Here is a 25,512-nt window from a genome sequence, read left to right as displayed (position 1 = left end):
ATTTGGATTTCCCTGATGCCGAGCGATGTTGAGCACTTTTTCATGTGTCTGTTGGCCATTTGGATGTCTTCTTTGGAAAAATGTCTGTTCATGTCTTCTGCCCATTTCTTGATTGGATTATTTGTTCTTTGGGTGTTGAGTTTGATAAGTTCTTTATAGATTTTGGATACGAGCCCTTTATCTGATCTGTCATTTGCAAATATCTTCTCCCATTCTGTCAGTTGTCTTTTGGTTTTGTTGACTGTTTCTTTTGCTGTGCAAAAGCTTTTTATCTTGATGAAATCCCAATAGTTCATTTTTGCCCTTGGTTCCCTTGCCTTTGGTGATGTTTCTAGGAAGAAGTTGCTGCGGCTGAGGTCGAAGAGGTTGCTGCCTGTGTTCTCCTTTAGGATGTTGATGGACTCCTGTCTCACATTTAGGTCTTTCAACCTAAATCCATTTGGAGTCTGTTTTTGTGTGTGGTGTAAGGAAATGGTCCAGTTTCATTCTTCTGCATGTGGCTGTCCTATTTTCCCAACACCATTTGTTGAAGAGACTGTCTTTTTGCCATTGGACATTCTTTCCTGCTTTGTCAAAGATAAGTTGACCACAGAGTTGAGGGTCCATTTCTGGGCTCTCGATTCTGTTCCATTGATCGACGTGTCTGTTTTTGTGCCAGTACCATACTGTCTTGATGATGACAGCTTTGTAATAGAGCTGGAAGTCCGGAATTGTGATGCCGCCAGCTTTGCTTTTCTTTTTTCAACATTCTTCTGGCTATTCGGGGTCTCTTCTGGTTCCATACACATTTTGGGGTTATTCCATTTCTTTGAAAAAAGTGGATGGTATTTTGATGGGGATTTTACTGAATGTGTGGATTGCTCTAGGTAGCATTGACATCTTCACAATTTTGTTCTTCCAATCCATGAGCATGGAACGTTTTTCCATTTCTTTGTGTCTTCCTCAATTTCTTTCATGAGTATTTTATAGTTTTCTGAGTACAGATCCTTTGCCTCTTTGGTTAGATTTATTCCTAGGTATCTAATGGTTTTGGGTGCAATTGTAAATGGGATCGACTCCTTGATTTGTCTCTCTTCTGTCTTGTTGTTGGTGTATAGGAATGCCACTGATTTCTGTGCATTGATTTTATATCCTGCCACTTTACTGAATTCCTGTATGAGTTCTAGCAGTTTTGGGGTGGAGTCTTTTGGGTTTTCCACATAAAGTATCATATCATCTGCAGAGAGTGAGAGTTTGACTTCTTCTTTGCCGATTTGGATGCCTTTAATTTCTTTTTGTTGTCTGATTGCTGTGGCTAGGACTTCTAATACTATGTTGAATAGCAGTGGTGATAGTGGACATCCCTGCCGCGTTCCTGACCTTAGGGGGAAGGCTCTCAGCTTTTCCCCATTGAGAATGATATTCGCTGTAGGTTTTTCATAGATGGCTTTTATGATATTGAGGTATATATACCCTCTATCCCTATACTCTGAAGAGTTTTGATCAAGATAGAGGTTCAGTTTTAACTCATTAGTAATTTCCCTTATTCTGGCTTGGAATCCTTTGTTTTTTAGTGTGCTTTTCTACCCCATGATGAATACCTTCTTTTCCCATGGGTCTGGTTGGGTCATTTTATGATTTTATTTTTGTGGAGGGGGAGACTTGCTGTGGGTATTATTGCTTATTCCCTCTGAGTTTCAAGCTTTAGCTAAGTGGCCACCCTTGAACAGATTTTGAAGATATTCTGATATTTTTAAATGCTTCCCTTTTGTGCTTCTGTTCTCAGTTCCAAGGGCAATTATTGTCTCTTCAGTTATTTCATTGAATCATCAAATTTTCTTTCTTCTCATGACCTTTATTAGCTTTCCCTTTATACACATGCAGAATTAACTTTATATTGATTACAAATGGGTCAGAATTTCAGTGCAGCGCAGCATCTATTCAAAACACTGCCTGTCCCCCTCTAAGTACCCCCATGCCAGGGAGAAATAGTTCCAGAGAGTGGGGTGGAGGTTTCCTTAGGTCAGTTTCCCATTGGTTCAGCAGTCAAGTGAGTGAACACTCTTTGTCAGGAACATCCTCAGTGCTGAAGGTGCAAAGATGAAAAAGAGATTATTTGTGCTAGATGTTTTTTATCTATAGTTTAAGTTAGACGTGAGGTAATGCAAAAAAAAAAAAAAAATAAGGGTCTCCGATAGATGGTTTTCACAAACAAGGTATGCTAAAGTATACATCCAAAAGAAACATGGGGTGGTGAGGAAGAGAGCACCACCTGCTAATTATTTTCTGAAGGTTATTTATGAGAAACCCCACAGTGGAAGTGACTATATCAAAGAATTGTGTGACGTTTAACCAGGAGGGTTCTTAGGAAGATCTTTGGCTGGGGACTATATTGTTATGAAAAGAAAGAAGAGACTGTTTTATGTCTGATTGACCCACACTTTAGAAATAGGCATGAATACCCTATGCTGAGCAATATATTATGTTTATTTTTGTGTTACTTGGTTTTATTGCTATGACAGAAGGATAACACTTCTGGCATCTTAAGTTTCTGCTTTGGCATCTTTGAGTGAGATAAAGTATGCTTCATAGTTAATCTGATGACTGCAGTGATTGTCCAGGATTAGGAAGATGTTCAGGATAAGAGAAATGTCAGAAACTTGCTTAAGGAAAAAAAAATCAGAATAACAAAGCAGAGTTTAATAGTGAAGGGGGTAAGGTTTAGGGAAACATGAGCATATATATAGAGAGAGAGGAAGAGTGTGTGTGTATGAGAGAGAGACAGCGAGACAGACACTCCCTATGTGGAAAATATCTCTGTAGATTTGTTACTGAAATGTAGTGTTTGCTGTTGCCTGGACTGCCTTCCTGCTCTGGGGCATCTTTCTACAGAAATTTAGAGGATGTCTTATTTTCTGGCCTATTTCCTTGAGGACAGTGAAGGAAGGCAGGAGATTGAATCCCTAAGGGCCTTGTTTTGGGAAAGATCACTATAATAGCCTCTGGCGGTGAGCACAAAATAGAAACATGCTTTTGTGAAGGAGAGAACCACGATTTTACATATTCTTCTCAACACCTTACTTTTGAGAAAATTAGGATAATTTTTAAATCCCAGAGAATCATTACTCTTTCAGGAGATTTACCCATGGGACTTTTTTTGTCTTGGTTTTTGTTTTTGTCATTGTCTTAATGGGCAGGCTGATGTTTTTCTATTCAGCCTCTCAAAGAGGATGACAGCTGATCCTTTGCTTTTCCGTTTTCCTCCTTCCCTGGCTGCTCCTTGGTCGTGTCCTCTGATGACCCTTCTTTCCTTCCCTAGACATGCAAGTGTTCTGGTGCTCAGTTCACTTCTCTGTCTACAATCACTGCCCTGGCAATCTTATTCAGACCTGGAATAGAGGTACCATCCGTTTGCCAAAATGTTTATTTCCCCCAGTCCATTCTTCCAGAATCCAAACTTGAATGTTGGACACTCATTCACACATATATAACAGACATAGTGAACTTTATCATTCTAAAATTGAACACAGGTTATTCCTTACTTTCAAAACCTGTTACCCTCAAAGACTTTGTCTGAATTGGTGGCAGCTCTGTGGCTCTCGCCAAAAGCCTGTAGAAGTCATGAGTCCAATCCATTAGAAAATCCTATTGATCGATCTCTTCTGCAGCTTCTGCTGTTACCACCTCAGTGGAGGCCACCATCCTCTCTTGCTTAGATTATACAGTAGCCTCTTGCCACATTAGCCTCTTTGCCCCTTTGGTCTCAATTTAGAAGCCAATCTGATCCAAACATTTAGGAGGAAATTTAGATTATGCCACCTTTCTCAAAGCCTTGCGGTGGCTACCCCTGTCTCTCAGATTCCTTGGACATGTCAGCCTGCTCCCACCTTAGGGCCTTTGCTCTGCTGTTCACTGCCTAGAGTGCTCTTTCCCTCTTTATTCTCTCGGCCTCGGCCCTCATCTCCTTCAGGTCAGATCTCATCTTTCCAGTGAGCTTCTCCGGACTGCCCTTTCTGCGAGTCAGCTGCCTCTTCTTTGGATCCCGGATCTTCCTTACCCTGCTCTACCTTTCCTGTTCCATATGCTTATCACTTTCTAATATACTAAAGATATGCATATCCTTTGTGGTAGCCGATAGCCACATGTGGCCCTTTATATTTTAATTAATGAAAATTAAATAAAATAAAAAATTTGGTTCATCGTCAGTCACGCTGACCACATTTTAAGTGCTCAAGAGTCACATGTGGCTGGTGGCTACTGTATTAGATTGTACAGAGAACATTTGCATCATCTCAGAACATACTATTGGACTACACTGGTATAGAATTTACAGATTTATGTTTGATGTTTATTCTCTGTCTCTCACAAGAATATAAACTTCATAAAGGCAGAGGTTTTTCTCTAGATAGAGAAATTATTTATAAAATTATTTACTGTAGAAAAGTTGCCTAGAACACTAGTTGGCACATAGTAGGTGATCAGTAAATATATGTTGAATTGAGTGGAATTACCATTTTATTTGAAATAATTAAAAGATTGAATTTCTGTTTCATTCACAAAGTAATTATTATTAAAATAAAAATACTTGTAACTAACGTTTTTGGAATGCTTATGTGCTGGACCTGGCACTGCCCTAGGTATTTATTTCACTGAATTCTTTAAAAGTTGTGTATGGGGGTGCCTGGGTGGTTCAGTTGGTTGAGTGTCTGGCTCTTGATTTTGGCTCAGGTCATGAGATCGAGCCCTGTGCTGGGCTCTCCGTCCAGCATGGAGTCTGCTTGAGATTCTCTCCCTCTCCCTCTGCTCCTCTCCTTGCTCGTGCACTCTCCCTCTCTCTCTCTAAATGAATAAAATCTTTAATAAAAAAAAAAGGTGTGTGTGTGTAAGATTCCCATCTGTAGATCGGGGAATGGGCACAGAGAGGTTGAGTGGCTTGACCAAGGAACACAAACCAGCTTAGTGGTACAGCCAGAATTTAGACCTGCTACATGTGACTTTGAGTGCTTAGGGCCTAGCCGATGCTCAGTTATCTACTTTATGAGTTTTAGGTTAATTTTGCAGTTCAGGGTAAATCTGTCCTTCTACTCATCTGCTCATTGGGGGAATTAAAGTTAATGATATTTTTTATAAAAAGGAAATGTTATGCTTACTGCTGAGTTGTTTTGGCAACATACAGTGAGTTAAAGATCAGGTTTTTAAAAAAAACTTGATACTTAAGATCTCAGATTTCAGTTACCTAAACAGTTCTTCATTTAAGAATACCGATGTAAAATATATTTTCAGAACTGCAGTTAGATAGGGATCGCAGCAGATATCACCTACCACATTTAGATTGTTCTGATTTTAGCCTGTATTGTGTTAGTTTGATCTCTTGGTATTTAGTTGCAGTTGCTTATTTCCACATAGACTGTGTGTGTGTGTTTGTATTTGCATGTGTATAAAATAAAATCACTTCCTGGAAACTAAGGTACAAATGAGCAGTGAAATCTGACTTTATTTTCTCCAGGTTTGTTGTTGTTAGGGTGATACTGACTGGGATTCAGTCATTGTAAGAAACCAGGATAGTGGTGGTAATAAATTTTTAACGAATGTTTCTTATGTGCCAGGCACTCTGCTAAAGCCTTTTACATGCATTATCTCATTTAATGCCAACAAAAGTTCTTGGAGGTAGGGGCTTTTTACAGTTCAGGAAATTATTGTGTGTCCAAGGTGACTGATAAGTGATAGAGAGGGAATATGAACATGCTTCCTCCCACTCCCAATATGCACAAGGAGTCTGTGTTCTTCAGAGACTGTGTGCTTTGAAAAAAAACTAGAGTTAATTGATAGAAATATCTGAAGTAAAGGAGATATATTTTTATAATTCCCTTTTTATACTCTTCCCAAGTCTTCCAAATTTCTGTCTTAGATTGAGGGACTGTCATGAGTGCCTTCTACATTTGAATTGAGAACAGTTCTTCTCAACTCACTCTGTACACTGGAATCGAATGGGGAGTGTTTAAAAAAATGCCTGAGTGCCATCCCCAGAGGTTTTGATTTAATTGGTTTGGGATACCACCTGGACATTGGGATTTTTTAAAAGTGCTTTGGGTAGTTCCAATGTCCGGTGAGGGTTGAGAACCCATGGTGTGTGCCAGTGGTCCCCAAACTTGTTTGCACATTGGAGTCACCTGGGGAGCTTCAGAAACCACTGATGCCTGGGCTTCTCCCCCAGGATTGTGATTTAATTGGTCTGTGCTGGGGTCTGGAGTTTGGAAGTGTTAAGATTTCCCAGGTGATTCCAATGTGCAAACAGATTTGGGGACTTCTTGTTTATGCAGTGGTTTCAGACCTTGGCTGCATATTAGTATTACTTGAAGAATTTTAAAAACTCCCATTATCCTGGTTTATGCCCACCCCAATTAAATAGAATCTTTGGCAGTGGACCTAGTTTTTGACACTCCAGGTGATTCTGGCATGCAGCCAAAGGGGAGAAGTTCAGGGTTCTTCATTTTCTCTCCTATGTACTTTTGGGTCAAGTCCATTTAGTTTCACAACTCAGAATACTTGTGGAATGAAGGGAGAAATGATTGGTCTAGAAGACGCTTTTCCGTATACTCAGCTCAGCTTCCTCCCCCCATCATTTTATTGTGGTAGAATATATACATAACACAATATTGACCAGTGCAGCCATTTTTAAGGTATACGATTCAGTGTCATTAGGTGCATTCTTAATATTGTGCAACTGTCACCACTGTCCCTTTTCAGAACTTTGTCATCATCCCTAACAGAAGTTCTGTACCCAAGAAAAAAATAACTCCTTGTTTCTCCCTCTTCCCAGCCTCTGGTAACCTTCCCCTTTCTGTCTGAATTAGCCTATTCTAGGTAACTCAGATAAATGGAATCATACATTTGTCCCTCTGTGTTGGGCTCTTTTCACTTAGCCTAGATTCATCCATGTTGTTACCTGTCAGCATCGCATTCTTTTTGCAAGGCTGAATAATATTTCATTGCACGTTTATACTAAATTTTGTTTATCCACTTAACTGTTGATAAACATTTGAGTTCATTTTCTTAAACCAACCTGAAAGAATACAGAGCTAAGCAAATTATGGAAAGTAATATGTCCTGCATTCCAGATATTAGCTAACAAAGTTCGTTTCTTCTGCTTATATTCATGTGGTTTCATTAGTATTAAAACCGAAGATGAGATTGCTGATTTTTCTGATTTACTAATTCTAGCGGCCCCCCCCGGCCCTTGTTTTGTATTATTTGAATGATATCAAAAATGAATTTGCCTTCTATAACCAAAGAACCATTAAGAAAAATTAAAAATCTTTAAATAAGAAAAATAAAAGTGATACTCCTTCCCCATGCCTTATTGAACTTGTTCCTTTTCACTGTGTTCTCCAGGAGTACCAGGTGTCAAAGAAGAACGTTTTGAAGAGGGGATGATGATAAAGCACTGTGCGTTGTCCCTTGTGGGAGAACCCATCATGTACCCAGAAATCAATAGGTTTTTGAAACTACTCCATGAGTGTAAAATCTCCAGTTTCCTGGTCACAAATGCACAATTCCCTGTGGAAATCAGGTGAGCCATCCAGCTTATTAAGATACTCTGCTTGGATCTGTGTTTGACTGAGGCATTAATGTATTCAAAAAGGGCTTATTGATTACAAATTACATACACATGTTGGCTTTTTGGGGGCTGAGAGATGGGCCTACTCTTAAAAATTCATTCTATTAGGGAAGATAACATTAGTAAAAAGAACAGAGGAACAAATCAGTTGCTGGGGGAATTCAAAAGAGAATGCAGTTTTTTTTTTTTCTACAAGGGGAGAAACAGGGTAAAACTTCTCAGAGAAGCCACTGTTTAATTGGAATCTTAAAGGTAGGAAGCTGTAGTTTTTAATAAGAACCTCCTGAGAAAGGTAGGAAGTTAGGGTATTTGTGATACCATTATGTAAATATAGTTCATCTGGACCACAGAGTGTGTGAAAGAGACTGGCAGCTGGAAACCAAGTTGAAAAGGTAGGGGGTAGATTGTAGAGGACTTCAAGTGCTGTTCTTTGGAAAGATCTTGCTTCCTGCAGAGCCGTCTGCTAGCATGGTGTAAAACGGGAGAGCCAGAAAGCAGGCAACAAGATAGGAGAGTGTTCATTTAGGTAAGAGTCATAAAGATGAAAGTAAGACAGTGAGAATGAGGAGCCCTAAGACAGACATTGTTGAGACATAATAGATCAGCTTGGCAAACTGCATGGCTCTGAGAGCCCAGCATGGAAGAGGACCAGTTCTGGTTCCATACAAATTTTAGGATTATTTGTTCCATTTCTTTGAAAAAAAGTGGATGGTATTTTGATAGGGTTGCTGGAGTGGTGGGGGGGGGGAGGGAGGGGGTGGCTGGGTGATAGACAGTGGGGAGGGTATGTGCTATGGTGAGCGCTGTGAATTGTGCAAGACTGTTGAATCACAGATCTGTACTTCTGAAACAAATAATGCAATATATGTTAAGAAAAAAGAAAAAGAAGAAGATAGCAGGAGGGGATGAATGAAGGGGAGTAAATCGGTGGGGAAGACGAACCATGAGAGACGATGGACTCTGAGAAACAAACTGAGGGTTCTAGAGGGGAGGGGGGTGGGAGGATGGGTTAGCCCGGTGATGGGTATTAAAGAGGGCACGTTCTGCTTGGAGCACTGGGTGTTATGCACAAACAATGAATCATGGAACACTACATCCAAAACTAATAATGTAATGTATGGTGATTAACATAACAATAAAAAATTTAAAGAAAAAAAGAAGAGGACCAATTAATGACTGGAGGGGTTCCAGCCATGTTGACTGCTAGGATTATGGGGCCCTGGAGCAGTAGAAGATCGCATAAGGAATAGGTTTAGCATGTAAGATGTTGAGTTGGTTTGGGTGACTTAGAGGGAAAGCTTTACAGATGGAGATGACCATCTTCTGAGGCCTGGAAATGACTTGCTTTTGCATTATACTTGAACTATGTACATATTATAGCACCAAAAACATTAAATTTTACTTATTTACTTGTATTTTCCCCATAAGACTGAGTTGCTTGAGACTGGTGACCCCTGCTTATTTATCTTCGTGTCCCTAGTATAGTGTCTGTAAGTTCTCAGGAGATGGCTAGTGAAATATTGGGGAAATTCTCACATAGGAATAAAAGACAATGATCTTTTAAAATTCAAAGTTGTTTTGTAAGTACTGACCAATAAAGAGTAACATGCAAAAAAGGAGAAAATAATTTTCAAATATAAAAAGACAGTATTAGAGTGACGTCAGAGTCATGGAGGACTGCCTCGTTCCTTTTTTCTCTTGCCTTCCATTTACAACTAATCAGACTCCCATAACCAAAGAAAAAAAAGTACCTCTGCATAGCACACCAGGACACCCAAGAGATGCATTTGTCTGTGCACCCAGAAGTGGGTGGATTGGGCATGGGAGGGGGTCGTGGAGTGAGGGGAGCGTCAGCAGAGGCTGCAGGGACAGGTCTGGTAGGGAGCCAGCACCACCCTTCTGGCAGGGGAGGTGGAGGCTGAAGGTGGTTGCTACAGAGCCAGATAACCTGTTGTTCTCTCTGAGAGTCCAGTGACTGGGGTGGGGAGGAAAAGGGAAGGGAAGAAGGCAGACACAGAACTGAAGGAAGGTATGTTTCCTGCTGTCTGCCCCAGGGGATTTAGGCAAAAGAACTGCCCATGGAGTTCTGGGAACCCCCCACTTGAGGATCCTACTACCGGGTCATGGGGCACACCCAAAACCCTAGGTGCTAAGCACACCCCTCCTTCCACTGTGCTGCCACCCCCCCCCCTTTTTTTAAATGCACAGTTCTCCCAGCCTTAGTGGGGAGTCAGCTCTGGTAAGAGAAACCAAAAACTTGTGCTGTAGCGCCACCTTCTGGAAGATAAAAGGAAGGCTTCCAATTACCAACCTGTTAAAACTATTAGAATCAAAGTAAACAAGGCTTTTACCTACCTAAATAAGAAAGGTGTTTGCTGCTTTGGATGCAGTGGCAGAGGCACTTTTCATGAAACACTATGAAAAATCATGGTAATATGGTATCACAAAAGGAAAATGACAATTTTCTAGTAACTAAACCCCAAAACACAGACTGTTGCAATCTGATACATAATTCAAAACTAGCTATTATGATGAAATTCAACAAGCTACAAGAAAACTTAGAAAGGCAATACAGTGATCTCAGGAATAAAATTAAAGAATAGAAGGAATACTTTACCAAAGAGATTGAAATTCTAAAGAAGAACCAAACAGACCTCTGGAGCTGAAAAACTCAATAAATGAAGTGAAGAATGCATTTAGAAAGCATTAGAAATAGAGCAGATCAGATGGAAGAGAGAATTAACGAGCTGGAAGATAGGAATCTAGAAATGACTCAGGTGGAAGAGGAGTGAGAACTAAGATTTTAAGAAAATAAAGAAACCCTGTGAGTTTCTCCATTAGGGGAGTCCACATTAGATGAATGGGTATATACCGGAGGGATAAGAGAGAGAGAAGGGAGCAGAGAGCATATTTAAAGAAATAATAGCTGAGAACTTCCCAAACCTGAGGAAAGAACTGGACATACAAGTCCACGAAGCTAATAAAACACTTATCTCAATGTGAAAAGACCTTCTTTAAGACACATTATATTAAAACTGCAAAAGTCAATGGTAAAGAATTTTAAAGGCAGCTGGGGGAAAAAGACAATAACTTACAAAGGAACCTGCATTAGGCTATCAGCAGATTTCTCAGCAGAAACTCTACAACCTTGGGAAGAGTGGTGGAATGATTTTTTCAAAATATTGAAAGATAAAAACTGCCTCCCAAGAATATCTGGCAAAGTTATCCTTCAGATATGAAGGAAAGGTAAAGGCTTTCCCAGACAAACCAAAACTGAGGGGAGTTCACCACCACTAGACCTGCCTTACAAGATATGTTGCAAGGAGCTCTTCAAGCCGAAATGGGAAGATGAAAGTACACAAAACTCTGATTAAGGTGGTAAATGGACAATTAGAAGACTATAACCCTTTTTTAGAATAGTATATTAAACTCTTAATTATAGTATAAAGGTTAAAGGAAAAGCATTAAAAAGGTGTGGCTACTACAACTTGGTAACAAAATCACAGCATGAAAAGGTAATTTGTGACATCAAAAATATCGAAGAATAACAATTATCATATAGTTTCACTCATATGTGGAACATAAGGAATAGTGTGAAGGGCCACAGGGGAAGGGAGGGAAATCTGAAGGGGAGGAAATCAGAGCGGGAGACAAACCATGAGAGACTCTGGACTCCGGGAAACAAACTGAGGGGTTACAGAAGGGAGGGGGGTGGGAGGATGGGGTAACCGGGTGATGGGCATTAAGGAGGGCACGTGATGTGATGAGCACTGGCGGTTATACGCAACTAATGAACACTGCATCGAAAACTAATGATGTACTGTATGTTGGCTTATTGAACATAATAATAATAAAAAAAATTGAATTAAAAGGATGAAATTTTTATAGGCAAGTCTTGATTTGCTATCAGCAGGAAAGATGACTATTTTATCTAGGAGATGTTTTTTGTAATTCTCATGGTAATCACTAAGCAAAAATGTAGCGCATAGACATGATGAAACATAAGAGGGGAGACTGAGCAAATCACCGTGGAAAACCACCAACTTACAAAGGTAGAAACAGAAGGAAAAAGAAACAATGGGAAAGTAAAAGATAAAATGGCACTAGTAAATCATTACATATCAGTAATCATCCAAAATGTAAATGGGTGATTTTTTACCCATTACATTGATTGGGCAATCAGTCATAGAGCACAGAGTGGCTGAATGGATTAAAACAAAAAAACCCACAAGACTCAACTATATGCTGCCTATAGAAGACTTTTTTCAGCTCTAAAGACACCTACAGGCTCATAGTGAAAGAATGGAAGATGACAGTCCAAGCAGTTGGAAATCAAAAGGAGGTAGATGGGGCAGTACCTATATCAGACAAAATAGAGTCCAAGCCAAAAAGGATAACCAGAGACAAAGAAGGTCATTATATAATGATAAGTGAATCCGTACATCAAGAAGATAGGACACTTGTAAATATATACAGTTCCAATACCCAAGCCCCGAAATATATTAAGCAAATACTAAGAGAGCTTGAGCTATAAATCAATAATACAATAACAGTAAAGGACCCAAATACCCCACTATCAGCAATGGACGGATCAGGAAATCATTCAGACAGGAAATCAATAAGTAAACATTGGAATTGAACCGCACTTTAGAACAAATGGACTTAACAGACATATATAGAACATTCCAAAATAAATAACTCAATTTAGCAACAAAAAACAATCTGATTGGAAAATGGGCAGAAGAACTAAATAGGCATTTTTGCAAAGAAGACATCAAAATGGCCAACAGGTGCATGAAAAGATGCTCAACATCACTCATCATCAGGGAGATGCAAATCAAAACCACAGGGAGATACCACCTCACACCTGTTAAAATGGCTGTTACTGAGAAGACGAGACAACAGGTGCTGGTGAGGATGTGGTGAAAGGGAACTTTTATACTTTGTTGGTGGGAATGTAAGTTGATGCAGCCACCATGGAAAAGAATATAGAGGAATATGGAGGTTTCTCAAAAAATTAAAAATAGATCTACCATATGACCCAGCAACTCCACTTCTGGATATATACCCAAAGAAAATGAAAACAGGATTTTGTTGAGATATATGTACTTCATGTTTATTGCAGCATTATTCACAATAACCAAGATATGGAGACAACCCAAATGCCCATCAACAGATGAGGGGATAAAAAAAGTGTGGTACGTATACACAATGAAATATTATTCACTGATGAGAAAGGAGGATATCCTGCCATTTGCAACAACTTGGATGGGCCACATTATGGTATGCAGGTCAGAGGAAGACGAGTACTATATGATATCACTTATATGTGGAATCTCAAAAAGTTAATTTGTTAAAAAAAAAAAAAGTAAAATGGTGGTTACCAGGGAATGATGGAGGGTGGTGTTTAAGGGTACAAACTTGTTACAAGTAGTAAATAACCCGTAGAGACCTAATGCACAGTATAATGAATATAGATAATAATATTGTGCTAAATTATGTAGTGGATAAATGTTACATTGACAGTCATATCACAATATATAAATGTAACATGCTGTACACCTTAAACTTACACAGTGTCACATGTCCAATTTATTCAATAAAAAAGACACTATTGTTTGTAAAAAGAAAGATCATACACACACAGGCACACACAAAGCCAGTTTAAAATTTAGCATCATAGGAAATCAGAGAGTTGGTTAAAATTGGCTACTGGGCAATAATAAAACCAGTGACATTGTCACAAGGATAGCTAAAATACTACTTTTTGAAGTTGTATATAAAAAGATAAAGTTAAAAGGGAAACGTTTTTAAAATGCCAGTGTATAAATTTTGTATGGGTTACTATTCCTTTTAAACACTTTTGTTAGGTTTAAAACCCCTGGGTTTTCAGATGGCTCATGAGGGAGAAGTTGCGATAGAGAGGTGTTGGGATTTATATACATACAACGTATACAAAAAGGGAGTCTATCCCAAATTTGAGGCGTATATGTGTAAAAATAATTAAATCTGCCAGAAGTGGGATGTAGGTAATTCTCTGTGATGTAGGTAATTCTCTGTGAAATGATGATGATCATTGTTTGCTCATGCGAATGCTCATAGCCCGAAGAAAATTACAGAGGGTAAATAAGCTGTGTACTTCAAAGTGTCCAGCAAAATGCCTGGCACATAGTGAACATTCAGGAATTGTTCTTGGGTCTGTCTTCCCCACTCTGTCTGGTGAACCTTCTCTTGTCAGCGGGGGGAATCATGATACAACACAATGTCCATACTGGTCTTGACTGCCATCAGTGAGAAATGGGATACAAAGGCATTGATTAAACCAGTCTTTTAGTATTGACACTGGTAAATTGGAAGGGAGGCAAAGAGGAAGAAGTGAAGTGGCAAGGGCAGGGGAATAGGAAATTAGCAGATTTCTCTGATGTTGAACACAAGAGTTTAAAAAAATGGAAGGATACACCCTGTGAGGAGTACTCAAGAAAGAAAGAGTGCTCAGAAAAGGGAAGTTCCTTTTTTCGATTTTTAAATCATTCTTTAAGCTCCTATATCAAGGGTGCCATAGTTCAGGGGAGTGCATCCCTTCTTTAGTTATGTTTAACTGGGCAAAGGAGAGAATATGTGGGAAGTAGCCATTTTAGGTTTGGACCTCAAAGAGTTGGCATATCTTGGTTATTTATTGAAATAACCCAAAAGCTGAGATCGACAGTTATTGCTAAGATCAATATACTATTGCTAGGATCTGAGAAGAATTTCTGATAATTGATACCCTAAGAGAAGTGGATTGAAGAACATAATGTTTAGGTGTACTTTTCTTTAATGCAGAGGGGTCCTACTGGTGTGGCAATAATATATAAGCCCAGTTGTTAGGAGTCCTAAATATAAAGTAACTTTCCTACCCCAACATTTCCCCAAAGAATGATGTGAATAGTTCATAAAAAAGTTAAAAGAAGAGCACTGAGATTTAACAGAGCAGATACTAAGATGTGTTATAAAACTATGAGTTTCAAATACTCTGGACTGTACAGTAGTGAAACAAAGTAGTCCTGAGGTGCCCCTACTTTTAAGCTAATACTTTCCTGACCTGAGACCTCTTTGAGTTGAGCTAAGTGCTCTCTCACTTTAACCCATTGGCCCAAGAGAAAATGGAAAGAGAAATACTTCTCTGAGTACAGATCATACTGTTTTATTTCCATGAATTTGGAGGAATCCGAATACCAATTGTCTCTGGTGTCTTAGTTTCTTTCAGAAAAACAAGGCAATAGATTTATGAATATAGCACGGAGACCATGAATTTTGGGAGTTACCCCTAATGTTTATATTGCTAATTCTATACAGCAGGTCAGCTCATTCAGTTGAGCTATCAGGTGAACATCTTGCAACCATTTTTCATTGAGCATGGTCTGGAAGTAATAATGCACTCTGGGTAGTTAGTGGTTTACTAAGTTTTTTTTTTTTTAATTAATTTTTTTCCCTAAATTACTGTAGTACCACCCATACTTTGATACATTCTAAGGAGATTCTTGACTTTGCCAGTTGGCCTTCCCCCAAAGTATGTGGCTTTTTGCTGACAGTTCTCCCACCAAGGGGAGTTTTTACAGTGAATGGTCCTCAAGGATTATGGAGGTTAGAAGCTAACACCTTGGGCAAATGAGAAAGCTAATCAAAGCTACCAGAATATGTAAGACACTTAGTATTAATAATAGGACTGGTAGTGATTGGACCATAAAAGCCTTTTCTCTTGAGGAAAGGCCCTCTTAATTCCACCAAAACAAGTGGTTTTATAGTCGTATTTTTGGCAGGCATATATCTCTGAGATGTTGTAGCATCTTATCAGTTATCTTTTCTTGTAATCACTCATCTTAAAACCGAGTCACTCAAACTAACAACCGTTTATTTAGCTCATAATTCTGGGTCCGCTGGGAGATCTTTTGATCTTGCCTGGCTTTGCTGGTCTCAGTGTTGTTCATGTGTCAGTTGGCAGATCTGCTGGGCTGGCTGGTTTATGTGGCCATGGCTGGGACAGCTGGGGCCTCTGTTCATGCAGCGTCTTATTTTCCAGTAAGCTAGTCTGAACTTCATCCCAGTGGCAGGATTTCAGAGAGCAGCACGAGAGGGTGAGCTTCAATGCATAAGCATCATTTGAGCCTCTGCTTCTGTCGTACTTGCTCACTTCCATTGGCCAAAGCAAGTCCCAGCTAAGGGGGCACCCCCAGCTGCAGGGCAAGGGGACATGGATATAGGGAGAGGAGGAATTTATGGCCATGTTTGATAGTCCACTATGTGGCACAAGAGGCTGTAGTGGTCAAGGAGGATAACCTTGAACCACTGGGACTCCTTATTTTTTAGGAACTCAATTGAAAAAAAAAAAAGATAATTTTATGGGATGGCTGGAGGGTCGTTAGACCAAAGGTTTCAAATTGGCAGTTGATCACAAGTAGGTTTTTATTTGCCTGCACCATGTTTAAAAGTTTGTTTGTTTTTTGAGCCAACAGTTAACATCCAGAGATTTTGCATAAAATCTGAATTTCTGACTTTTAGAAAAGACAACCTGGCAAAACTTGTTAAAAGCCAAGTATAAAGTGCTGTTTTTACAGTACCAGAACACTTCACTCTTATCTGGTTTTCTTATTCATTGGACTCTGACACCGGATGTGTGGTTTTTCCACACCAAGCAATTCTCCAGTTCTCTTCGGACACCAACTGGGTGTCCTACAATTCAGTTCAGTTATGACACTATCTGGAGTTCGTGCAGACTGTATAGTTTAGGGGCCCAGTCTCACAAGACTGCCCCCACTTCAGATACCAGGCCCAGTCCCAGATTGCACCTGTACTTCTGACCCACCAGCTATAGATTGGGACTTCCCATGACTCCCTCCTTGAGTTCAATAATGTGCTAGAACAGCTCGCAGAAATCAGGGAAGACCATTTACTTATAAAGGATACAACTCAGGAATAGCCAAATGGAAGAGATGCATGGGACACAGTATGGGGGAGGGGCGCTACACTTCCATCCCGTCTCCAGGCACACTACCCCGCGTGCCCCCTGCCCCATACCTCAGTGTGTTCACCAGCCTGGAAGCTTTTGGAACCCCATAACGTACCGGGCTTGTGGAGGTTCCATTACATGAGGCAGGATTGATTTAATCTTTGTCAGTGAGCGATTAGCTCAACCTCCAGTCTGTCTCCCTCCCTGGAGGTTGGGGGGTGGTTCTGAAAGTTCCAACCCTCTAATCACATGGTTGGTTCTTCTGGCAACCAGCCCCTATCTCAAACTGTCTGGGGGCCCATTGGGAGTCACCTCATTAATAAAGTAAATCTTTTTGGTTGAAGGGGGCTATTATGGATCATAAAAGATGCTTCTCTCACCTCTGTCACTCAGGAAATGCCAAAGGTTTTAGGAACTCTATGCCAGGAACTAGGCATAAGTAAATATACCTTACCGTACAATATCATGCCAAGTGATGGTTATCTTTTTGGTGAAGCCTGTGGTTTTCAGCTTGCCAGACTGTTCCCCATTTTGTTGTAGGAGTTGCACTGTGCATTCTCTTACAGCGGAGAAGTTTCTGTCACCATTTCTAACAAATACAAAACCATGAAAGGTACCACATGGTCAAGGAAAATGGAAGCATATCGCTCTGAGTAAGGAAAGAAAATTCTTGCGTGTTTCATATGCAGTCTGCGTTTTGGTGTCCAAAGAACTTTCTCCTTTAGAAGTGGCTTGCTTGACTCACACTGCATCCCTGGCCCCAATATCCTTGTTCTGATTCTGTACAGTCTGTGTTTGCAGCCAGCCCTGCCAGCAGAGAGGTCCGTCACACTGTTGGTTCTACGAGCGCATACCATGTCGTTCCTTCTTGTAAATTGTTCTGGGCTGTGATGCCAGTGCCCTACAGGAGACACCTTGTTAAAAGCAGACCCCTGAAAGTCATCATGTTGTAAGGTGATGAAGTTGTTGAGAGTGATGTTCTACAACACTGAGTAGTTTCTTCTCTCTGAGGACTTGTTCTTCCTTTGTGGACATTTGAAACCTATGACTGTATCTCCCTTTTTATGGTTTAGAGGCTCTTTATAGACTTTGTGTAGCTCTCTGTAGACTGACATACACTCTTAGCTTCATCTTGAGTCCCCCTTTTATCATTATTTTATGTTTGTTTTATGTTATTTTTAAGTTTACATTTAAAATCTAATTTTTTCTTTTTTGGTAAATATTGTTGATGTACAGCTTTTCTGTGTGCTAGCTAGCAGCTGATCATAAGAAGACAGAACTATGTTCCATATTTAACCATGACACGGTTAGCACTTAACTTCCCAGACCTCCCCACCTCCACCAAATTTGTCCCTTTATTTTGAGCACCTTCTTCTGAAGCTATGTGTGAACTTCATTCTCTTTGTTTTGCTTCTTCCATCAGTATTTCTGTTACTTTGTTTGCTGTGTGTTTTGTTTTCTTTAATTTTTGCTAAGACATTTACCCTTATGTATTAGAGAACCTCTGTAAATTGGATAGCATCTTCACGTATTAGATGCTTAGTGAATGTTTGAAGAAATGCACGAGTTTTAATAAAAATAGTTTTCTTGTATTTTTTTTAGCTCAAAGTGGTTACAGAAAACAGCTTCCAATGAAATGAAGATTATAAATATCACCTGATCCTTTGAATAGAAGCTTTTTTCCCCCTCCCAGCCTGTTTTGTTTGTAGTAAACATGTTGTTTAAAATATAGTCTTCTCTTATGTCTATGAATTGGTAGAATACTTTTCAGAAATATGCAAGTCTAGGGGCGCCTGGGTGGTATGTGCCTTCAGCTCGGGCCCCGCATTGGGGAGCCTGCTTCTCCCTCTCCCTCTGCCCCTTCTCCCTGCTCATGTTCTCTCTTTCTAGTAAGTAAGTAAGTAAGTAAATAAATAAATAAATAAAATCTTTAAAAAAAAAAGAAATATGCAGGTCTAGATAGGCTAAAAGAAGAGAGAGGAAATACAGTCAGGTGTTAAGAGCTGGGCTCTGGTCTAGAAGAGATCTGGTTTGAATCTTAACTGAATCTCTTGCTATCTTAGTGACACAGGGAAGATAACTTCTCAGGGCCTAGTTTCCTAACCTGTGAACTGATTTTATAATTATGATTGTCTTATAATGGCATTGTGAGTATATAGGAGATAATACATGAAAACACTTAGAATTTTCACTTTTGGAAAGGTAGGCTAAATAATAATTCGGTCAAAGTATACTTTAAGACAAGCACCATTACTTGAGATAAGATAGACATTTCTTAATAATAAAATCTTAAACCCCCTGGGAATATAAAACAATATAACAATTTAAAACTTGTAAACACAGTAACATAATCTCAACATTGAAAGAACTATGAGAAGAAATGGTAGGTTTTTTAATATACTTCTCTCAAACGGTTAAGCAAATTAAAATCAATAGCAATAGTGAAGATTTGAACAACTAAATCAACACGTTTAGCCTTTATTACAGAAATAGAGCATCCAGAAACTTTGGAATATAATTTTTTTCAAGAGCATGGAACTTGCTTGCAGACTAATTACCTAATGGCCATTAAGCAAGTTTCAGCAAAGTTTTGATAAGAGCATGATATCTGAACATGCTGGAATTAAACTATAAATCAACACAAAAAGATTAATAGAATATTCCAGTATGTTTGTAATTTAAGCAGTGTACCTCTGATTCACTTATGGCTTCAAGAAGAAATCATAATGGATGTCGAAAACATTGTGATGGATAATGATGGGAATAAAAACAAAACTTATGTGATAGATGTCAGCGGGAATAACAGAGTACAGACTTTCAAAACCTGGTCCTCTATAAAAACAATGAGAACAGTAGCAAAAATTGTCAGAATCAACTTTTTCTTAATCAAAGGTACACAACACTCTGAGGAGCATTTATTCTAGAAAAATGGTTGAATCCCAATAGGAACAGTAAGCTTTGTGATATGTTAATATGTGCTATTTCATGTCCTAAGCTTCATGGTGTCTTAATATGTGCTATTCCATCCCAACTCCCCCAGCTCTGCAGTAGCCTTAGACCTAATAGCTTATAGTCAAAGTAAAAACCAGCAACCTGGCAGCCAGGGGAGGGGGCAAAACAGAATGGGAACTCCTTCAGAGTCCCATTTCCAGAGAACTGTCATCATGTGGGTTATGTGGCAGTTCCCTGGAACCCCTTACGCACAGGGGTGGTCTTTATTTGAAGTGACTCCCATTCTCTCCAGGGAAAAAGCTGTCCTCTGGGGTATTTCTCGGTATCGGCAGTTATTGGCAATCATTTAACCTCACAGCTTCCTGAGGCAGCAGTAATGGTTGGGGCAAACAAGAAGCTGACTAAAGAAATTAAAAGGAAAAGCTGGGGAATGAGATGTTCATAGGGAACTTTGAAAAACTCCCAGTGTATTCTTGGGAAGCTAGAAGCTAGCCTGCGGGCAGGGCGGGCATGCCAGGGAAGACTTGACAAGGCTTTATGCTCTCACCCGTGCCTGATGTTGATGTCTTGAGCAAGCAGACAGTGAAAACTGAGGCAGAGTTGTCAACTGTCTGCCTAGGCATTGAAGGCATGCCCCAACATACACACAGAACCCTCAGCAAAGGCTGGGAGCCTTACTGGTTGAAGGCATTTAAGGATATTTCTGGCCAATCACTAGCGTACTACTAAGCGAACCAAACAGGCTGAACCCAAGAAAGAATACAGAATTTACCAAAGGACTTCAGTAACAACAAAAACAACAAACAAATAAAACAGCAACCCTGGGTTGGGAGGTATCTGATATGCAGAGTTGCACATAATATTATTTAAAATGAAGGCGCCTGGGTGGCTCAGTTGCTTAAGCGACTGCCTTCGGCTCAGGTCATGATCCTGGAGTCCCGGGATGGAGTCCCACAAGGGGCTCCCTGCTCGGCAGGGAGTCTGCTTCTCCCTCTGACCCTCTTCCCTCTCGTGCTTTCTATCTCTCATTCTCTCTCTCTCTCTCAAATAAATAAATAAAATCTTTAAAAAAATTATTTAAAATGAAATAGACAAAGAAGTGAGAGTATGGCCCATACACAGGGAAGAAAACAGCTAATGGAAACTTTTTTTTTTTTTAAGATTCCACATATAAGTGAGTTCACGCAGTATTTGTCTTTCTGTGTTTGGCTTATCTTACTTAGCATAATGTCCTCCAGGTTCATTGGTCATGGTGCAAATGACAGAATTTCCTTTTTTCTCATGGCTGAATAATATGGCATTTTGTTTATCCATTCAATCTGTTGATAGACACGTTTTCGTGTCTTGGCTATTGTAAATAATGCTGCAGTAAACGTGGGGATGCAGATATCTTTTCAAGATACTGATTTCATTTCCTTTGGATAAATACCCAGAAGTGGGATTGCTGCATCATTTGGTAGTTCTATTTTTAATTTTTTGAGGAGCCTCCATAGTGACTGTACCAATTTACATTCCCACCAGCAGGGCACAAGGGTTCCCTTTGCTCTGTACATCCTCTCCAGCACTTGTTATCTCTTGTCTTCTTGATAATAGCCATTCTAACAGAGGTGAAGTTTTATGATATTTTGATTTACATTTCCTTGCTGATGAGTGATGTTGAGCTCCTTTTCAAGTACCTGTTGGCCATTTGCATGTCTTCTTTGGAAAAATGTGTATTCTAGTCCATTGCCCATTTTTAAAAAATCAGATTAGGTTGTTTTGCTCTTCAGTTGTAGGAGTTCCTTATATATTTTAGATGTGAAACCTGAATCAGATATATGATTTGCAAATATTTTCTTCCATTCTGTAGGTTGCCTTTTTGATTTTGTTGATCATTTGTTTTGTTTTACAGAAGCTTTTTAATTTGATGTAGTTCCACTTGTTTGTTTTTGTTTTTGTTGCTTGCACTTTTGGTGTCATATCCAAAAAACTGTTGTGAAGACCTAGGTGAAGGACCTTTTCCCTATGTTTTCTTCTAGGAGTTTTATAGTTTTGGGTCTTACATTTAAGTCTTTAATCCATTTTGACCTAATTTTTGTGAGTGATATAATATAGGGGTCCAATTTCATTTTTTATATGTGAATATCCAGTTTTCCCAGCACCATTTAGTGAAGAGACTGTCCTTTCCATATTGGATAATCTTGGCTCCCCTGTCAAATATTAGTTGACCATATATACATGGGTTTATTTCTGGATTCCTATTCTGTTTTCATTTGTCTGTTTGTTTTAGCGTTAATTTTTTTTTTTTAAAGATTTCATTTATTTCTTTGACAGAGAGAGAGACAGCGAGAGAGGGAACACAAGCAGGGGGAGTAGGAGAGGGAGAAGCAGACTTCCTGCTGAGCAGGGAGCCCGACATGGGGCTCGATCCCAGGACCCCGGAATCATGACCTGAGCCGAAGGCAGACACTTAACAACTGAGCCACCCAGGCGCTCCTAGTGTTGTTAATGTTTTAATGTTGTTTTAATATTAGTGTAATACCATACTGTTTTTATCACTATATCTTTGTATTATAGTTTGAAATCAGGAAATATGATGCTTCCCACTTTGTTCTTTTTTTCCTCAGGATTGCTTTGGCTATTTGGTTCCGTAGAAGTTTAGGATTGTTTTTTCTATTTCTGTAAAAAGTGCATTGGAATTTTGGTAGGGATTGCATTGAATCTATAGATTGCTTTGGGTATTACAGACGTTTTCAATTTCACCGTATTAATTCTTCTGATCCATGAACATGGGATGTCTTCCCATTTATTTGTATCTTCAACTTCTTTGGTCAATGTTGAGAAGTTCTTGAAACTAATATAACAATACACTTTCTAAGGCTCCATTACTAGAAAGGGGTTCAGTCTTGAGAGAGGCCCAAGAACCTGAGTTTGCAAGTGCTTCTGGTGCAGGTAGTCCTGACCACACTTGGAGAAATACTGTTGTGAGGCTTGAAATACTGCTCTTGGCTTTCTTTGACAAAGGGCTAGGCAGCACTGTTTGTGAACTGACCATTCTGATGGAGGCATTGTGGTGCAGGGCTGGGGGAACAGACTCTGGAGTAACATCTCGGCTTGAATGTCATTATTGACACTTATGGATTGTTGAACAAGCTACTTAACCTTTTTTGAATCTCAGTTTCATCATGTCTAAAATTGACAGAAGTAGTAACTACCTTGTTGTTTTACTATGAAGGTTTCATGAACTGAAAGAGAAGGGTGAAGCACATAGCACAAGAGCACCCAGCACATGATGAATACTCAGTAAATCTTTCCCTTCATCCTTCTCTTTTCCTCCTAAATTATTTGGCCAGACCTAACAGCCCCAGATTCTGGTTTTAATGGTATTGATGTTTGGACTACTTCGGTTATTTTGTTGTTGTTGTTTGATAGGAGCATCAAACTTACTCTCTAAGCCATTTGATTTCTTGCAAATATAAATCTCTCTTCCTTTTTTCCTTGCTTTAGAGATTGGTAGGCCTCATTCTCCCTTCCAAGCCAATGGCCTGCTAATCTCCAGAGGAAGGCAGAAGGGAAGAGGGATTTTTATGTTCAGTTGTCAGTGCATTTGTATATATGATTGTTCTTAACTCAGAGATTTAAAATGAGCAGGAGGAAGGATCATCCCAATAATCTTATCAAGATTCATTGGGCATTTTCACTGGGGATTGGCTTTAGGATTGTATTTCCCTTTTATTGTCCTTTTTAATTGTTCTCAGCAGCAATGGGAGATTCTCAGACACAAATTATTATCATTATTTTAAGTTTATAACATTCTCTTGCTTTTTGGGAACTAAAATGATGCTATCTCTATATACAATGGTGACAGATAAATGACCATGCTGAGAACCTCATTGCTTATCCTGGGGAATAGAGGCCAATACTAGGCAGACATAAGATCCTTGAGGCTCAGAAGATTTCTCCAAGGTACTTTTAATGTTTTGAGTCCCTTAAGAATAGGCTCTGTAATTTCTAGGGACTTTTCCTCCCTCTTCATGCTTCCTCTGCTCTTTGGTAAGAGTTGTATAAACTTCCTTGATCGTAGCATCTCAGACTTTAGTACCGACTAAAATTTCTTATTGGTACCGTTAGTGTCCAGGGCTTCCTTTTTTGCAGATGATGGAGGTTTGTAAAATAACTATGGCCTTTGGAATTTACTATTCATAATCTTAAGTAGTTATGAAGGCATAGTGAAAAGGTCAAGCCAGTTCCCATTTTGCATTAGGCAGCTTTATGACAAAGTCCTGTAAGTATCAGATAATGATAGCCAGCAGTATCCATTAAAGCAGTCTCTTCTATTTTTATTTTTTGTAAAACATAAAGTCCAGTTAAGGTAGCATAGCTTGTCTGTTATTAAAGAGGCTCCCAGCAAAAGGAATGAGGAGACAGAATGCTGCCATTAACAGTGTGCTCCTGTTTTTCATTTTCAGTAATTGATGTCCTTTGCTCAGTAGTGACACAGGATTGAACTTTTAAGGATTCCCTTTGTATGCCAGCATTGGAGAGGGATTAAAGCAATGAGTCTGCCAGTATTTTAATCACTTCTTAACTTTGGTCAGAGCTTCTCCACTTTTAATAACTTTGGGTTTAGACCCTTCTGATTTTTCCATATGTCAGTAAGCCAGATCATTATAAGCATTTGTTTGGCCTGCATGTCCTTAAAAAGTTAGGTTAGCTCAAGTCAACAATATCAAGTAAAAAGTAGCTTTAAGTACCTGCCTATATGTCTGGATAAAAAAAATATGGTTCTTCCCCTTCAAGGTCTTGCATTCAAAGACTGATGAGGCTGCTATTGATAGATGCAAAAACATAAAGCCCTTTGATGGTGAATTTTATGGCATGTGAATTATATTTCAGTTTTTATTTTTATTTATTTTTTTAAAGATTTTACTTATTAGAGAGAGAGAGCACAAGCATGGGGAGTGGCAGGCAGAGGCAGAGGGAGAAGCAGGCTCCCTGCAGAGCAGGGGGAGCCTGACGCGGGACTCGATCCCAGGACCCTGGGATCATGACCTGAGCCAAAGGCAGTCGCTTAACCAACTGAGCCACCCAGGCGCCCTATATTTCAGTTTTTAAAAGTGCGTAGACTTTGAAGCAAAAAAATGCATAAATAAATCCTAGGGGTAAATACAAATTCTGGAATAGTTATAGAAAGTTAATAGTGGGAGAATTTGGTCAAAGCATTATTAAAGGGAAATTTCTTTCTAGTTGCAAATTTATTGAAGAAGATGAATTATGAGACCCATTTGTTTTGTTTTTTTTTGTTTGTTTTTTAAATTTTGTTTATTTGAGAGAGAGAGAGAGAGCATGAGATGGGGGAGGGTCAGAGGGAGAAGCAGACTCCTCACTGAATGGGGAGTCCAATGTGGGGCTTGATCCTGGGACTCTGGGATCACGACCTGAGCTGAAGGCAGACGCCTAACTGAGCCACCCGGGCCCCCCTAGGTGAGACCCATTTGAAGGGAGAACAGGGAGGTTTTGGAAAGAATACAGTCTGGACTTAAAGTATAACTGGCAACTGATAGAGTAGGTAAGAATGAATGACTTTCATGAAATGGGTCCGTGAAGTTGAGAGTAGTGGAGAATGAGTGGTATTCATGGAAACTGATCAACAAGACAAAGAAAAATAATCTGCAACATACATTTTTCTTGGGGATTGTGCTCCTTTATAAAGGCTTGGTTGCTGTTTTAGCTCCGCATTGCTTAAAGCTCCCTGACTAGGTCATTGTTTGCCCCCACAAGGCCGGACTTTAAACCCACCCTGGCTCTCCAAGGTATAGGTGAAGCGCTGGTGTGGCTTTGTGCCTTTCAGAGAAGGTTTGAGCTTTTTGGGTTGTTTCTTGTTCCTTAGAAAACTTTCCTCGGTGAATTGAGGATGGGAGGTGGCCTGTCAGCACAGACCCCACGTGGTTGCGGCATTTCAGCTGTATAAAGCTTGAATGGCAGAGTTCATGGGGAA

General features: G+C 39.6%; 1 protein-coding gene across 4 annotated transcripts in view; it reads left to right on the top strand.

Annotated features, from left to right (window-relative positions):
* LOC112817549 (S-adenosyl-L-methionine-dependent tRNA 4-demethylwyosine synthase TYW1) overlaps positions 1–25,512 on the top strand; it is a 205,412-nt gene that overhangs the window by 102,633 nt on the left and 77,267 nt on the right. For all 4 annotated transcript variants that reach the window (XR_003206415.2, XR_003206416.2, XM_025864713.2 and 1 more), the window contains one exon: positions 7,372–7,549. Coding sequence is in view for 2 of the 4 variants with exons in the window: in XM_025864713.2 (XP_025720498.1) it covers positions 7,372–7,549 (178 nt within the window). In the remaining 2 variants the exon portion in view is untranslated. The remainder of the gene's footprint in view (positions 1–7,371; positions 7,550–25,512) is intronic.

The sequence above is a fragment of the Callorhinus ursinus genome, unplaced genomic scaffold (genome assembly GCF_003265705.2).
Source record: "Callorhinus ursinus isolate GAN/ISIS: 27379988/994484 unplaced genomic scaffold, GSC_fseal_2.0 scaffold55, whole genome shotgun sequence".
Lineage (NCBI taxonomy): Eukaryota > Metazoa > Chordata > Mammalia > Carnivora > Otariidae > Callorhinus > Callorhinus ursinus.
Note: the sequence above shows the minus strand (reverse complement) of the source record. Positions and strands in the feature narration are given on the sequence as shown.